Genomic DNA, 19152 nt, shown 5'->3' on the forward strand with positions numbered 1-19152 from the left:
AATTTGCAGTAACGTCCAATCAAAACACTAGTTATGAATACTTCTTTTAAACACCCGTTTTGATTGGACAAGGGGAGGCAGACGCTGAAATATGGCTGACCAAGAGAGTAGAAACTTACTAGGATTGTTGAATGGGGTCGCTAAGTACACCTATTATGGAGATAATGAAGTTACTAACGAATTTCTCAAGGAAGAGCTATACCCAAATATATCGGAAGATGAATTCCAAAAACTTCTTATGAAGCACACGGGTTTACTGAAGGTAAAGTTGACGGAAGTGGACTGTCAATGTGACGAGTCTAATATTTGTAAAAATTGTAATATTTGTGTTTTTTTCGGTAGCGACTCGAACCGGTATGAGGCGACTTTACACTTCCTTGAATCGTATCTAATCTGTGTATTAATAATTATTAATATATACTTTAGTCGATGCCAGCAATACCAATATTGACTGCTTCGTTGACAAAAGGGGTGGGTCCCAAGAACATTGGATGCTAGCTATACAGTACTGACACTATAGCAAACACAGTAAAAGAAACATGATATACTGGTGATAATAAATGCCTTGAATTAATAATCATTTCCTTTATCATCAAATAATTGCTGTCTAACCACTGTGGTTATACAGTATATGTTGCATACTATAAATAATATATTGTTGTGTTCAATGGTATCTCGCAATGTACAGTCAGTTATCTGTGCTTGCATGCATTGTCAATCACATTCATTTTGAAAGGAGGAATAGGTATTTAAATAGTTTAATTATTTGAAAAAACTCATTGGTCCATGTGAGATTCCTAATTTTCCCAAGTTACGAACATTGAGTTAGAAAGTTATACCCTAAAAAATTGGAGCTGGAGTTAACAGGGAATATATATTTCTCGTTAACGAACATTCATCCCAGTAATGACTGTCACATAAATTAGGCAAGCAAAATATATAAATATCTCAACATTGGTTTATTTTGGAGTGTTTTGTTAGCAACAATAACAATAGCATTGTTGCAACTTCTGCAAATGTGCTCAGGGGCTAAGGACAAAAGTTAAACAAATAAGCTTACCACATGGTTAAAGAGCCTGTGAAATGCCCCCCCCCCCATACGTTTCCCATTTTAAATCTGTGTCCCACTGAAATGGACAGTTATTAATTTTGTTGTTGAAAATGATTACTTGTATCGAAGTAAATTTGAGATATTTCTAGTGCTATAGCCACGCCCACCTATCCTGAAACGGTTGACTGTTCCCGTGCACCATCAAATGCCAAAATTTGAGAGGAAGCCATACTCTTGTTCCATACTTCAATAACACTGCGCTATTCAACATACTTTCACTAGTAAATGATATACATTTTTCGGCCGTTTTTTTTTTTTGAGAAAGAGAATTAGTTTTATGTGAGAAGTAGCAATAATTCTGCATAATAATTTATGGAATAAGAATCCAGGCTTGGTCTGTCAATGTGTTTCGACCAAGTAAATTTTTAATATGATGTCATAATTATGACAAACACGCTAACTCGAATCCACTCTGAATTTGTCTGTATATGTTTCGCTTTCAATTATTTTTGTATCAATTCATTTCCACGCAGCTAGCGTTTATTTGGTAACTGTGATTTTTTTTTTTAAGTATTTCTCTATATTATTGATCACTACGATCGATGAAATAAAACAGTATCGTGAAATGCCTAGTAAGCTGCTGCTAAATAACCACAAATTCGATTTTGACAAACTTGACAAGGATCGACATAGGCATAAAGTACGTGGAAATAGAAGTCAAAACTTCAACTGACTACCATATAAGTAGTTGTGCAGTCCTGACCAATTTCATTGTAGTTCTTTCTAACTTTTTACCAACTTTAATGTTGTCCAGTGCCGGGGTCCAGCGACAGTACTCGTGTACAAACGAGTGACGGTGATGATCACAGTGACCAGCTATGCCAGAAAGAACATATTTCGCATCTAACTTGACCCTGTGTGACAAACTTGATATTATGTGTTCATTATGGTTCGTTCTTCCTCGACAAACGAGGGCAATTCAGTTAAAGGTGAGAAAACTGTACAAGAAATTTGCCGTATATACATGTGTCGGCGATGCAAGCTGCCCAGCAAGTTCTCTTTCTGATGTCACAAGGGAAATTTTTGTATACAAATGAGAAGCTAATGAGCTAATACATAAAAATAAAGTTGCCGAAGACAACTTGTTGAAGACAAGTTTGAAATGCGCTTTTTCACTTTAAAAAACTATTTTATGCTTAGAAACATAAAAATTAATAATATTGATGTACCAATGAATGATTTTAGGCGAGAAAATAGCAGCAATTTCACAGGCACTTTAAAAATGAATTACAGTGTGTGGATGTAACTGTTAAGAAAATTTGAGTTAGTAACTCAAATTTTATGAATATACATCATGCATGCTTTGCTAATAAATTATGCAAATTTGTATAAAATATTCTACTGCCTCTGAATATTTCAACATCGTTGACTTATTGCATTGCTTTTCTAATAAATTATATAAATTTGTATACATTATTGTACTGGCTCTGAATATTTCAACTGGGCCACCCAGTTTGACGCACATCGAAATAGTTACTAATTATTAACACAAACATGTAAATGAAAATGAATGTCCTTTGTTGAAAAAATATGTCATGGGCAAGGCTTGATTTAATTTATAAAACATACATTTTTTGTACATGGCCTCTTAAATAATCATGTCACATGTAAAATACAAGATGACATTTTAGTTTGTCTGTATCTTATACTGATCCTGAACATTTTCTCTGGATTGCGATACAGACTAAGAATGAACATTAATAATACCTACCATTGTCAAATCATGGCTTTGAAAAATCATAATACCAAATGCGAGTTGTAACTTTCTGTTAGTCCCAGCAGCGTGCCCCCTGTTTTTACCAAATGAATAATTTTTTACTTGTATCTGTTGTGTCATATAATATAACAACAATCCGTACATATTATAGGATTAATAGAACTTTATTTTAATAAAATATTTGGGACCAATAATAACATGGTGTTATCATATCTTATGCCAGCATAGATCAAAACCTGATAGATTTAAAAACAGATAAAATAAAATATGTATTTCACACCTGAGCTAGTAGCCGTTGTGACCCCTAATTTTAATCAGTTTCCAGTTCTCATTGGCGCTCTGCACTGAGTAGCGGTGCACCAGCCAGTTTGATTTCCTACTCTCCCCTGAGTAGTGCAGTGTTTTCCTGCCTTTTTTAAATCTGGCTAGTATTTTATTTCACTTTTATATATTACTACACTATTATTTAGGAACAATCATGTTGTATTATTTTATGAGGGAAATTGAGAATAATACAGTATATGTAATATTAATTGAAAAACACTTTAGCTAGTATTTTTCTTGTCAAATTTTGCCTAGATATGTTGCTGTACTATTATTTTTTTTAGAAACTGTCATACAATTCATGTTATATTACTCTATAAGGAACATTAAGATTAATACACTCCATGTAGTTTGTTTTTTTAATTGTCTGTGTAAAATGTTTGGATATATTATTTATTGCATTGTTTCAGGACTCACTTTTAAAGAAAAGATATTGCATTGTTTAGTTTGTATCCATCCATCCATCCATACATTTGTTATTTAATTTAGATTCTCAATGAACATGGTTTTAATAATTACGATATGTTTTTATCTTCAAATGCTTGCCTCATGACCAGTGATTTTCATATATTATTGCATGTAGCAATACATAATAATTCAATTTGTAATCAGATAAAAGACGACAGACTTGCAGCCATCTTGCTTTTTGGCCTTATTATATAAACATAGGCATGAATAACATTCCCTTTATTGCAACAATGATTTGTTATTTATTCATATGAAAATTTGTGCTTACAACTGGTTTTTAATCCGTGTCGAAAACGTGCACAGAATGGTCGTTTTGTGCACGTTTTCGACACGGCTTATCAGCTACCTCAAGTGCCAAATCCATGAAATAAACAACCAATGTCAATAGAGTAGCCTAGGTGTTAAAATGGATTAAGTACTGGCAAACCAGCTTCTGCATAGGTATGTTTCTAAACGCTTGCTTTTTAGCTGATTTAGTCATCATTTTTGAACTCAGAAGTCCGCAAAACCTGATATTACATGTGATAACGAAACAAATCCGTCGAGATTTCACGTTTTCCCGTAAAAGGGATGCTGGCTGTTCCCTCTCTGGACTCCCTCCCCGCGTATACTAGTACTGGTACTACCATGGATTAGTACCTTCCATGGTACTACCAACTCTAACCATGTCCCCATTTGGTGACGCATGTCAACTATAAATGGGCATCAATACTCATTTCGCCCAATATTTCGCTTTTATAACATTTTATAACATATCACTTAATTTCCGACCGGAAACACGACCATGTTTTTATCCCTTTTTTTCTCACTCGCTTATTAAAAACACTGACCGCTTGTCCAAACACTGAACACTGGCACATGAGTTGTCGAAATGGTTGTTTTAGTGCTAAAGTTTGAGGATTCAATGAGTATTAACCATTATTTAATTTCGAACGACACTTCCAAACCATCATACTTTGTTTCGTTCGCGAACGTACAGCGGGACTGTGTTCCGTTTGAATCCAGGGCTGCTATATCGTTTCAACAACATGATTATCGAGACAATTACATGATACAGGCAATGCTAACTCCTTGGGGCAGAGAGCAGATACACCATGAACATATTGATGCCACGGCCATGTATTTAAAATGCGAGCATGCAGACGGGCGATATTTCTGGGTTCGCGCGCTCGAAAAAATAAGCGAAAATTATTCAACAGGCGGTTGCAAAAGCGATTAAAAATGATAATCGAAAAGCAGAAGCGAGCAGGAGGTTGGGTGAAATTAGTGCTGTACATTCAGGTCCTTTGTAAAAATACGATCGGCCAAGATCTATATCATTCTGAGGCACGCTAGAGACAGACAAAATGCAGTTTTAAATATTGACACCGTTCGTATTTTTTAAATGAGTCAAAAAATAAATAAATTGTATGCTGCTTAAGCGATGATGGATCGAAACAGACTCGTTTTGCAAGTTTTAACGGCTACGTTCTGCTGAAGATATAAGACTTCACTTTCGGAGTTATTACCGAAGATAATGTACAACAGCAAAAAACAACAACATTTGGTTATGTGAAATAGAGTAGCATTCATGTAGGTTCAATCAGTACTGTTGTATCGTCTATTTCGTCAACCGAACGTTACTACCCGGACCTGCTCGTCGATTATTATTGCAAATGTCATTTTTTTTTCCAGAATCAATTGGGTATAAGTACGTTATTTTAGAATGATTTTCATTTGGTTTCACCAGGGAGCTGTAATGATCATTACAATGACAATTGTCTTTGGTTTCACGTAATAGTTAATCTGATTTATCATATAGCATTACAAACAGGAAGTCCTCGGCATGGGTCAGAGTACTAGTATACCCCAGACCACTCGTTTTGATGAATGATCTGGGTCACGTGGGTCTGGGTGTGGCTTGTGGGTAAGAATAGAAAATGAATTTCGGTGAGGTTGTGATTATTTGGATTTTTGAGAACGGATTTTTACTATTGAAATGAAATTATCACGTCTAGGGGTGAATTGTTAATAGGTGAAGTGATGTTAAAAACATAAGTAGTTCATCTTCTTGCGTACACCGCAACAACAAAGGTTTATTTTCTAACACAGATCTCCAGTCAAGAGACCCCGGAGTTAAACCTTAGACAATATAGTAGGAAGGACAAGCAACTCCAGCGATTCTATTGTAGCAGGGTAGGCTGGAAAAAAAGTTAAGCTGATTTAAACTAACCGTTAACATAAACTAAATATTTATTTCGATTTCTCGTTAAGGTAGAGAGATGCCTGACAGGTATTTTAATTAGTTAATTAGGCAACCAAGATGACCTCCCTTGTCCACAAAACTATATACAGACAAAACAAAGTCAGCTTGGACATTCAGTTGTGAGACATGACAAAATAAACGGTGCCAGTGATAGATTTCGCGAATGAAAGAACAAAATAAACGCAATCAAAGGCGCCGACCACGCGCGTTCGAAATATATAGAACTGACGAGAAATTTCGCCTGCATCTTTCACTCACGCAAACGCACACATATGCTATTTCCGTATATTGAATACGTTGGTAACGGAAGGGACAACTTTAAATCATCTTTGTATTAACACAACTTGAAAGCAACAGTCTCACACTGAATATATGTTTATAAATTATCAAACTAAACAATCAATGAAGCGGACTGCGTAATTTCGTTGATGAGAGTCGCCTACGGTATTCCATGGGTATTCTAAATGGCCGTTGCTGATCACGAGTTCCCGTGTGTAGATGATTTGCTCGATGTTTTTTTTTCCGGATTTTGATGACGGTGGAAATGATAGTGAAGAAGATCCAAACGCAGTAGACACAGCAATTCATGTTAACAACTCTGTGTGTGTGATTCAGAGCCCGGGCCGATCAACATCGAAAATAGCGAAGATTTGCGTTTCCTTGATCGTCACGTAAAAGAAACCCTTTGAAACGCTAACAAAAAACCGATAATAGTGAAAATAAAATAATAAAGACAATCGTGCCTCATTTATTCACAAGTATTCGAGTTATTTTGTTGAAATTATTAATAAAAACAGGGTATAACCATGGAGGTAGAATCTCTTTTCTACCTCCATGGTATAACGTAGGTAGACGTGCATTCAGGCTGAAAGACTGGACGTGTAGTCAAGATGGCGACAGACGTGAAAACGGAAAACGGAATGAAAGTCTATTTATAAAATGCGAGACAGACAACAACAAAAAACAAGTGTAGTCAGTGAAAATAACAAAATTTGACGATTCATGCATCATGAAAACAATAATATTCGTGTATTTTGTCGAATACGGGGTACAAACTTACACATGCATTCCGTTTGAAAGTGTGAATAAGTAGTCAAGATGACGACAGACATAAAAACGGACGGATTGAAAGTTAATTTCAAAATAAGTGCAAGACAAAGAACAACAAAAACCGAGCACAGTCGGTGGAAAATAACATAATAAGAAGATTCATGCATCATGAAAACTAAAATATTCGAGTATTTTGACGAAAACAGGGTACAATCTTAGACATGAATTCCGGTTGAAAGAGTGCGAGCTATTGTCAAGATGGTGACAGACGAGAGAACATACGGATTCAAAGTCTGTTTGAAAAAAAAAAAATGCGTGGCAGAGAAAAATAAAAAAACGAGCATAGTCGGTAAACAATAACATAATATTAATAAGATTCATGCACCATGAAAACAAAAATATTCAAATATTTTGTCGAAAATGGGGTACAGACTGAATATAACATGTACGGAAACATTACTGCCGTCTGAAACTAACTTTTAATTTTATTCAATTAATTAGTGACATCGTATGGAAGTAAATATGACGTCATTGTTTACTTGCTCATCATAATATTCCAGCCCTGCTTACGTTGGGCATACTGCGTTTGACATTGGTGTTACTATACTACTATACTGTCTATGGTTAAACAGGGCCCAAATTGATAGGGAGTAAAACACGGAAGTGGAAGAGCTGTCCATGCATTGACCAATCACACAAGAGCTCACAAACACCAACGAAATATTTGTTGTTGTACTTAACAAAGGGGTTTGGCACTAAAAACAATGGAACGTTTATAGGCTTAACGTTGGATTTAGATCATGTTATAATCCAAATCCCCTACTAAGACTTGTAAGCACCAATTTTCATATGTTAATTTATAGAAAAGACCAGTTATCCAGATTGTAACAAAACCTTTGGCAAAGTCCACAAAGCTGCTGCATAATTTTAGCTTATTACATTTTTTGTCATACATGTAGTACATCATGTTGGCAGCTCCTACAATGTATATCCCACCTGTTACCTCTCATGAAAATCCCTCCAAGTTCAATTATTTTTTTATTAGTCAGAATGCCAGAACCACTACTAGTATTTCATAATGCACTTTTTGAACCATATGTTGTTATATGTTGGCTCAAAATCAATAATTTCCTCTCATATATATTTCAATTAAAGCTGCCTTAAATCACATGTACATTGTATATGCGTGTAGTGATGTAATTGTTTTGGTTTTTTTGACTGATAAACTTCAATTGCATGTTTTCAGAGTATAGTATCAGCTGACATGGATTACAATCAGTTGGCAGCTTTCTTGAGTTCACACACAAAGAAAAGAGAAGGTGGTATCACTGAAGAACAAGCTGCTGTATATTCAAAGTTCTGGAAGAATCACAAAGTGAAGATTCATGACAGCGTCATCAGCCAAGTAAGGGATATTTAGTATTTTTTACATTTTTATCAACTTACGTTCTTACTTTGTCTCTATCGACCAGGACTAATTATTGTCATTTATCATCACTTGTAAATTGTTTTGTGACTGTGTTATATTTCAGCCACAACATGACTTAGTAGAGCGCCCTCTATGTATAAAGAGATGCTGCCTAATATGATAACGGGTATATCAATAGAAACTCCCCAATATATATGATATATATAAAGTAAAACAATATGCAGGTGCATAGCTTATAAATAACTTACTGTAAAATACTTTTAAAAGACTTTTTGGATGTTTTGTATTTTCAGATTCTTGACGAGTTGAATGTAAAATATAGGAAAAAAGGTATATTCGCTGGATTTTATTTTCACTGAATCATGAAAAACGAATTCTGAGACAATCACCTATCTCTTTCTTTCAGAAATAAAAAATCAGCTTTGGCAAATCCTTGAAAAACAGTAAAAAAAGTGTACTCTTTTAGAGTGATTTCCATATCTCTGTATAATTCTCCCTCATGATTCATTTGTGTCTCTTGTGAGTTGCTATTAATATTCATGAGTTCTAATTTGCATATCAAGTGACCAAGTGATTAGAACAGGGTGCAAGGCATGTTTAACACACCACACCTGTGGGTAAACTGAACCGGGCAATGAACCCGTGACCAATAGCCGCAGAGTCCTGTGTAGCCTAATCTTTTCAACGTAACTTAATTATGGAGTCATCTCATAACATCACAAAATTTTGAATAAAAAAAACGAAAATATAATGGGAAAGCCAACAATAGTTTTTTTGTATCACAACTATACATCTAACTACTACCCTCAGTATATCTTCGCCTGTGCATGGGGAATGTGTTTTTGTGTGAATTAAAAGAGGAAACTCTGTACTCAACTCAATTCATTTTTTTTCAAAGTGTTCCAAGAGTATTCAGAAATCTTGCATGGACAAGCCAATTTAATTTTTTCTCATCAATTTTGTCATGATCACACTTTACGGAAAAAATCTAATTGTTCCTTAACACAGTATATTTCATATCAATCTTTGACAGTTCTTCATACTGAATGCTTGCAAAAAATATTGATTCCATCTATGTGGTTTTTCTGTCAATATTTGACATTGAAATCTCTGTAGTTTGTGACGGAGTAAAATATGCAAATGTGGTTAGCAACCACCAGACTACTTACGTGTAAACACGCATGTGTAAACAAAGACAATGAATTAAGCAGTACTCTTCTATTATACAATTTCTTTATTCTTCAGGAAGCAAAAATAGAACAAACAAAAAATGTTCGATTGAGAAATGCTTTGGCCTTATAATGTGTATTTTCAGTACATTGAAAAGATGTTTTCTCTGTAAGACAAATCAGATCGAAGATGAACAAAATTTTGTGATGTCATGCCCTGTCTATGCCCAACACCGAAACACTCTATTTACAAAAGCAAGGAAAATATCCACAAATTTCAATAAAATAAAATAAAGCAATCAGCTTTATTGTGTGCAATTAATTCATGTCAATCCCCTTAAGCAAATATTTGTGAGTCTGTTTTGAATTTAGACAGCAACACCTTCTCGATATTGACGTCACTTCCAAATTCTTGGGTTTCCTGCCTTCTTAATTTTTTTAATTTTCTCTGTGTTTATTTTTGCTTTGTTATGTCATTTTTTTTGTCTTGTTATCATTTTGTCTTGTTATGATTCATTGCAATGGATTTTAAGTGATTGAATAAATAAATAAAACTGTTTCGAGAATTGTTACAGGATTTTTGTCAGTCTTGACTGCTACTGCATTTACCTTATAAAACTCAATTGAACTCAAAACTGCAGCATTAAAAAAACATTCATTAATGCCTGTTTTGTTGATTTATTTCAAGTTGTGTTTATATATTGGTCGCCATGACAACAGTAAACAAATCACATATTTAAGTGTTTTTTGTCAATTAATCTTACCACTTTAGGCTACCACAGGTTATGACAGGATAAACTTTGCTCTGAAATAATAGACTAATTATGTCAAATCTACCACAAAAAACTCACATTTAAATAAAGATTAAAATGGCCTCCTTTACAAATATTACTCACAAAATTATTAGAGTATTAGAGTTTCAGATATCTTTGTATAATAATCTCCTAATTTGAATAAATTAGGCAAGTATGATATATTTACAGTAAAAGAATCACTTTTAAAGAACAGTTAGTGATCTTGGATAATGCACGAATCTAGTTCTTGGTTGAAATCCATACATGATTATCTAATTGTTTCAAATAATAGGTTTCTGAGTTAATCAATAAACATAATTAGTTCAGGAATGAAATTTGTGCTTATATAGTGAAACTTTGGGAGTCAGGGATGCTTTACAGACATGAGAGCACAAACCATACAGTAGATGTATTCCTTTTGTTATAACAATTTTAGTTAGTATTATTAACTTCAATCTGTTGATCAGATTCCTTCTATCTTGTGCATCTCAAAGAGCAAACATATATTAGCTGACAGACTTGCTTTTTTTATGCTAGTCTTAAATTTTAAATTGTCGGTAACTTTTGTACATCTATTTCATCCTTTCAATGCACTGAACACACAGGAGATTTTTCTAAATTTTCTTTAATATTTTGTGTGTTTGATCTATAGTCAACTTGGAATAGTACACTTAAATCTGTCAGCTGGCGAATAGATTTGAAGACGCAAGCGAGGCATATTGATCAGCTTCATACTCCATCAGCAATAGTAGAACTTCAATTAACAAATGGTAATGGATGTGATAAAAAGGTAATGTATATATAATACAACATTGAATGCTGAATTGTGAATTCCTTTAACTGCTAAAGATATATGTCCATTTTTTTATTTCTGTTGCACTATTTTTTTGCAATTTTATTTTGAAGTAATATAACCCACAGCTGGTTGTGAGCAAAGCTTGATCACCGCCTTTACAAGCCATCCTCACTTCTAAAAAAATATGTATGATAAATTCAAGAATACAAATGTGTAAGTAACCATGGTGTAACACTGTGATTCAGCAAGCCAAAGCAAGTCACATGACCATGATGTTAGTGTCAATATAGTTTGACATGACAATGTTATCTAATGCAGTGCTTGGGATGTTGAGTGTCAGAGGTGCTTCTGATATGGACATGTTACTGATAAAATCAATGATAAGCCTGGTTAATACATGACAACTATGCAGGTAAAGTGAGTTACAGTGCCCACTTAGATTCCTGTACGCTCACAATAACAATTGTATGCATATTACATAGAAGCATACCTAAAAATTGAATTTGACTATAATTGTAGCAAACTAGTATCGTATTCTATCGTATGGCGTCATTTCAATTACTACCACCATTGTTTAAATTTAATATCTCTGCCTGCTTGGCTTTGTCATAGAAGAGGTATGTAAGAGGTGTGAAAAACACAGAGGGCAGATACAAAGTACAGGCCACACTTTTAGAAAGGGCAGAGGCATGAAAACAATATGAACTCATAAACCACATGTAAGTGCAGATACGGACAGTGAAAAAATGTCCATGACCCGAAAAATAGTTTGTTGAAAAACACAGACTACAAACTACAGGAGATGACTGACTTGCAAAATTAAAATGATTAAAAGCAGGATTTGGCTGACATGAAAAATAAATGGTGGTTCTGACTACAAAATGTATCAGATGTGTGTAGTATTAAAGTAAAGAATACTCAAATGATAAAATAGAGTGTACCAAAATGTAATTGCTCCAAATTGAAGGTTTAACAAATAAAATCTCTTTTTGGTTCTATTAAAATAATTAATCTACATAAATTGCCATTGTTGGGTGTGACGAAATGCATGTGTCCATGGTCACTTTTGTAGTTACTGTAATCATCATTTTTTAGCTCAATGCTGTGATGTATCTATGGTCAAAAACAGAACAAAAATGGAAGTAATGCCTATAATGAATATGCACCTCGCTTGCATTTCTGGTGGGACTGGAGATTTGGGAAATTGTTTATTCATTCAATCATCAAATGTGGGATCAAACTTAGTTAAAGCGTGGTGGTCGTTGCGCAGCACGTGTTCGAATTTCAGGTAACTAAACAATGTATTTTGTACGCGTTGTATACGTCGCTATGAGTCCCATATCGAACAGGACGTGGCATGACGACCACCGCCCTTTAAAAGAAAAAAATGCAATGGCATTTCATTAGCTATGGAAAAATGCATGTCAACCACTATTTTAGAAATGTCTGTTGATTATTATATTTACAGTGGAATAGCAAGCAGCTTTGTAAACAAATGAAATTTGTAACCACCGGGCTGTTTGTGTTCGTTGTTATTATATACTTTAAATGCATTTCAACTTGGCTCTTTGCTGAACGAGAGGTGTCCAGACCTGTCAGTTGGTATTAACTTGACATTGTCAGTGTATTTATTGAACTGTGAATTATTTGTTTATTTGTGTATTGAACTTGGTGTGACCTGTCATTGTCAATGTTTTGAACTTAGTGTGACCTGTCATTTTCAATGTATTGAACTTAGTGTGACCTGTCATTGTCAATGTATTGAACTTGGTGTGACCTGTCATTTTCAATGTATTGAACTTAGTGTGACCTGTCATTTTCAATGTATTGAACTTAGTGTGACCTGTCATTATCCATGTATTGAACTTAGTGTGACCTGTCATTTTCAATGTATTGAACTTGGTGTGACCTGTCATTTTCAATGTATTGAACTTGGTGTGACCTGTCATTTTCAATGTATTGAACTTGGTGTGACCTGTCATTTTCAATGTATTGAACTTGGTGTGACCTGTCATTTTCAATGTATTGAACTTGGTGTGACCTGTCATTGTCAATGTGTTGAACTTGGTGTGACCTGTCATTTTCAATGTATTGAACTTGGTGTGACCTGTCATTATCCATGTATTGAACTTAGTGTGACCTGTCATTTTCAATGTATTGAACTTGGTGTGACCTGTCATTTTCAATGTATTGAACTTGGTGTGACCTGTCATTTTCAATGTATTGAACTTGGTGTGACCTGTCATTTTCAATGTATTGAACTTAGTGTGACCTGTCATTTTCAATGTATTGAACTTAGTGTGACCTGTCATTGTCCATGTATTGAACTTAGTGTGACCTGTCATTGTCAATGTTTTGAACTTGGTGTGACCTGTCATTTTCAATGTATTGAACTTGGTGTGACCTGTCATTGTCAATGTTTTGAACTTAGTGTGACCTGTCATTGTCAATGTATTGAACTTGGTGTGACCTGTCATTGTTACTCCTGGCAGTGTGTTGCCTGGTCAGCATGTTTGTGTTATATCCATCAGCATCAATGTAGATACCTGATTTACTCTTTACAAGTACATCTCTATTGGAAACAACTTTACATTTACTGTTTACTGGATCATTAAAATAGGACTTATTTTGATCGTACATGCTCCTTTGTCACTTGAGTACTTTGAGTAAAATAAATACAGTACATCTCATCATTTCAAAAACATTGTTAAATATCGTTTCAGGAAGCAGATGTTGTAAGGTTTGAAATGGATGAAGAGAAGTTGACAAATATGATAAGTAGTTTAGAGGAGATTGAAAAACAGATCAGTTCACATTGCCAATAGTTGGTCATCTTGATACTCTGGTATTGGCATGGCAACAAACACATCAGGCAGACCAGAACATTATCCTGAATCTTGATGAACTTCACAATTCATGAGTAAAAACTCTTGATGTGGCTCTAAAAGTCATGTCAATGGAGTTAATGTCACAGCAAATTAAACATGCCATAAATTGTTATGTATAGAATAAAGCTGGAATTCTGAGCCCGACCCAAGATGTTGAAGCCACAGCCTGAGAGATTTTATTCTGGAAAGCACTTTGTATTCCTGAAGTGTCCAAGGATAAGATGTATTTTTGTCACCTCAAACATTTGATGGCATTCAGTGATCTTGTCAATACTCACCTGAATTATATTCTGGAGAAATAGCACTTACCGAGTATGCCCCAATTTTCAAATGGGACATGATATAAAACTCCAAGACCTTTTATGGCATTATTATGTATTATACATGTATACAAATCTTTTATATTTCAGAATTTGTTATCATGTTTACATTGTAGCAATTTGTAGCTATTGCATGATGATCAACTCATGAATATGTATTAGCCTGAAGCTAATCACCCAATATTAATCAAGGGACAGCATGTGTATCTAACTCTTGTTCTCTGAAGTCTGAACTTGAACTCACATGTGTTATCATAGTTTTTTTTTGTGATCTTAAAATACTGCCAACCAGGATTTTAAAAAAATTGATCATATTAAAAAATGCTCTGCTTGCTGCTTAATGTGGATTCTATTGTCATTCATATCATGAATCAAATAAAGAACAAGAAATGAGATTGCTATTTATAACTCTTTTCAAGCGTTATATCATTCAAGTTGTGAAAGTTGTCCAAGAAATCAATTTATTTTCCTGCAAGAATGGAATACCATGGTAATTTTCGGAGAGCTAAGAAAATGGCATGAACATGAGTGGGAATACAGCAACAGATTACATTATAACATGGACCATATTGACATTATTGTATGTACCAGTATTGACATTATTGTATCTACAAGTATTGACATTATCATTATGTACCATAACCCAGAGTTCATAATGGTTAACCCTTGTGTACACATCTACCATAACCCAGAGTTCATAATGGTTAACCCTTGTGTACACATCTACCATAACCCAGAGTTCATAATGGTTAACCCTTGTGTACACATCTACCATAACCCAGAGTTCATAATGGTTAACCCTTGTGTACACATCTACCATAACCCAGACTTCATAATGGTCTACCACCATCAGAGTTCATAATGGTTACCCCTTATGTACACATCTACCATCCCCAGATTTCAAAATGGTTAACCCCTTATGTACAAATCTACCACCCTCAGAATTCATAATGGTTACCCCTTGTGTACACATCTACCATCCCCAGATTTCAAAATGGTTAACCCCTTATGTACAAATCTACCACCATCAAAGTTCATAATGGTTACCCCTTGTGTATACATCTACCATCCCCAGATTTCAAAATGGTTAACCCCTTATGTACAAATCTACCTCACTCAGAATTCATAATGGTTACCCCTTGTGTACACATCTACCATTTCCCCAGAGTTCATAATGGTTAACCCCTTATGTACACATCTATCATCCCCCAGAGTTCATAATGTTTAACCCCTTATGTACACATCTGCCATCCCCCAGAGTTCATATTGGTTAACCCCTTATGTAGAAATCTACCATCTCCCAGAGTTCATTATGGTTAACCCTTTATGTACAAATCTACCATTCCCTCATAGTAAATAATGGTTAATCCCATATGTCCAAATCTACCATCCCCCAGATTTCATAATGGTTAACTCCTTATGTACACATCTACCATCCCCCAGAGTTCATAATGGTTAACCCCTTATGTACACATCTACCATCCCCCAGATTTCATAATGGTTAACCACTTAAGTACAAATCTACCATCCCCTCATAGTAAATAATGGTTAATCCCATATGTACAAATCTACCATCCCCCAGATTTCATAATGGTTAACCCCTTATGTACACATTTACCATCCCCAGAGTTCATAATGGTTAACTCCTTATGTACACATCTACCATCCCCCAGATTTCATAATGGTTAACCCCTTATGTACAAATCTACCATCCCCTCATAGTAAATAATGATTAACCCCATATGTACAAATCTACCATCCCCCAGATTTCATATTGGTTAACCCCTTATGTACACATCTACCATCCCCCAGATTTCATAATGGTTAACCCCTTATGTACACATCTACCATCCCCCAGATTTCATAATGGTTAACCACTTAAGTACAAATCTACCATCCCCTCATAGTAAATAATGATTAACCCCATATGTACAAATCTACCATCCCCCAGATTTCATAATGGTTAACCCCTTATGTACACATTTACCATCCCCCAGATTTCATAATGGTTAACCACTTAAGTACAAATCTACCATCCCCTCATAGTAAATAATGATTAACCCCATATGTACAAATCTACCATCCCCCAGATTTCATAATGGTTAACCCCTTATGTACACATTTACCATCCCCAGAGTTCATAATGGTTAACTCCTTATGTACACATCTACCATCCCCCAGATTTCATAATGGTTAACCTCTTATGTACACATCTACCATCCCCCAGATTTCATAATGGTTAACCACTTAAGTACAAATCTACCATCCCCTCATAGTAAATAATGATTAACCCCATATGTACAAATCTACCATCCCCCAGATTTCATAATGGTTAACCCCTTATGTACACATTTACCATCCCCAGAGTTCATAATGATTAACCCCATATGTACAAATCTACCATCCCCCAGATTTCATAATGGTTAACCCCTTATGTACACATTTACCATCCCCAGAGTTCATAATGGTTAACCCCTTATGTACAAATTTACCATCCCCCAGATTTCATAATGGTTAACCCCTTATGTACACATTTACCATCCCCAGAGTTCATAATGATTAACCCCATATGTACAAATCTACCATCCCCCAGATTTCATAATGGTTATCCCCTTATGTACACATTTACCATCCCCAGAGTTCATAATGGTTAACCCCTTATGTACACATTTACCATCCCCAGAGTTCATAATGGTTAACTCCTTATGTACACATTTACCATCCCCAGAGTTCATAATGGTTAACCACTTATGTACAAATTTACCATCCCCCAGATTTCATAATGGTTAACCCCTTATGTACAAATCTACCATCCCCTCATAGTAAATAATGGTTAACCCCTTATTACCAAATCTACCACCCTTCCCCAGAGTTTATAATGGTTAACCCCTTATGTACACATTTACCATCCCCCAGATTTCATAATGGTTAACCCCTTATGTACACATTTACCATCCCCAGATTTCATAATGGTTAACCCCTTATGTACACATTTACCATCCCCAGAGTTCATAATGGTTAACCACTTATGTACAAATTTACCATCCCCCAGATTTCATAATGGTTAACCCCTTATGTACAAATCTACCATCCCCTCATAGTAAATAATGGTTAACCCCTTATTACCAAATCTACCACCCTTCCCCAGAGTTTATAATGGTTAACCCCTTATGTACACATTTACCATCCCCCAGATTTCATAATGGTTAACCCCTTATGTACACATCTACCATCCCCCAGATTTCATAATGGTTAACCCCTTATGTACACATCTACCATCCCCCAGATTTCATAATGGTTAACCTCTTATGTACACATCTACCATCCCCAGATTTCATAATGGTCGACCCCTTATGTACAAATTTACCATCCCCAGGGTTCATAATGGTTAACCTCTTATGTACACATCTACCATCCCCCAGATTTCATAATGGTTAACCCCTTATGTACACATCTACCATCCCCCAGATTTCATAATGGTTAACCTCTTATGTACACATCTACCATCCCCAGATTTCATAATGGTCGACCCCTTATGTACAAATTTACCATCCCCAGAGTTCATAATGGTTAACCCCTTATATACAAATCTACCATCCCCTCATAGTAAATAATGGTTAACCCCTTATGACCAAATCTACCATCCCCAGGGTTCATAATGGTTAACCCCTTATGTACACATCTACCATCCCCCAGAGTTCATAATGGTTAACCCCTTATGTACACATCTACCATCCCCCAGAGTTCATAATGGTTAACCCCTTATGTAGAAATCTGCCATCTCCCACAGTTCATTATGGTTAACCCTTTATGTACACATCTACCATCCCCTCATAGTAAATAATGGTTACTCTTTATGTACAAATCTACCACCCTCAGAATTCATAATGGTTACCCCTTGTGTACACATCTACCATCCCCAGATTTCAAAATGGTTAACCCCTTATGTACAAATCTACCACTCTCAGAATTCATAATGGTTACCCCTTGTGTACACATCTACCATCCCCCAGAGTTCATAATGGTTAACCCCTTGTGTACACATCTACCATCCCCAAATTTCATAATGGTTAACCCCTTATGTACAAATCTACCATAACCCAGAGTTCATAATGGTTAACCTCTTGTGTACATATCTACCATCCCTCATAGTTCATTATGGTTAACCCCTTATGTACAAATCTACCATACCCCAGATTTCATAATGGTTAACCCCTTATGTACAAATCTACCATCCCCTCATACTAAATAATGGTTAACAACCCCTTATGTCCAAATCTACCATCCCCTCAGAGTTCATATAATAATAATTATAATAATTAAGAGTTTTTATAGTGTCTAATATCCATCACGATGATGCTCAATGACGCTGTCAGTTCACAGAAATGCTCTCTGAAACATATAAGTTTTGAGTTTAGATTTGAAAATGTTTAAACTGGCTGCAGAACGAATGTCTGTTGGTAACTAATTCCATAATGACGGAGAAGCATGTCTGGTTCTGAGCACTTTGAGCGCTTTGTTCAAGTAATACATCTACACTTACAGTGGTAAGTGTAGATGTATTACTTGAACAAAGCGTGTCATCAAATATTACTCCAATGTTACGAGCGCTTTGTACTGGTTTGAAAGGTGTAAGATCCAAGTTGAAGACATTTAAGTGGATTGGGAGACAGGTCATATTTGGAACGGATTAGCATAACTTCTGCTTTTTCGTCGTTCAGCTGTACTTTGTTGTTGGTCATCCAATGTCAAGGAGGCAATTCTCAGTTGTCGAAATAGTTGGTGAGGTGTTGGTTCTGGTGAATGATAGGTATAGTTGATTGTCATCAGCATATTGGTGG

The 19152-nt window shown here is 35.3% G+C and overlaps 1 protein-coding gene across 1 annotated transcript; it reads left to right on the plus strand.

Moving 5' to 3' along the window:
* Positions 1–55: 55 nt before the first annotated feature.
* LOC100377787 (COMM domain-containing protein 1-like) lies at positions 56–14285 on the plus strand. The gene is made up of 4 exons (XM_002736577.4): positions 56–262; positions 8162–8320; positions 10960–11097; positions 13827–14285. Exons 1-4 carry the CDS (start codon positions 92–94, stop codon positions 13926–13928), a joined length of 570 nt encoding a protein of 189 aa, XP_002736623.2. The 5' UTR covers positions 56–91; the 3' UTR covers positions 13929–14285.
* The last annotated feature ends 4867 nt before the right edge of the window (positions 14286–19152 follow it).

The sequence above is a fragment of the Saccoglossus kowalevskii genome, chromosome 2, assembly GCF_978046115.1.
Source record: "Saccoglossus kowalevskii chromosome 2, keSacKowa6.1, whole genome shotgun sequence".
NCBI lineage: Eukaryota > Metazoa > Hemichordata > Enteropneusta > Harrimaniidae > Saccoglossus > Saccoglossus kowalevskii.

Excerpts from the sequence above, each read along its gene's own strand:
- LOC100377787 (XM_002736577.4), top strand. The coding sequence starts at position 92 with ATGGCTGACCAAGAGAGTAGAAACTTACTAGGATTGTTGAATGGGGTC. Across the intron at positions 263-8,161 it reads AGCACACGGGTTTACTGAAG|AGTATAGTATCAGCTGACAT; the intron begins GTAAAGTTGACG and ends GCATGTTTTCAG. Across the intron at positions 8,321-10,959 it reads ATGACAGCGTCATCAGCCAA|TCAACTTGGAATAGTACACT; the intron begins GTAAGGGATATT and ends TTTGATCTATAG.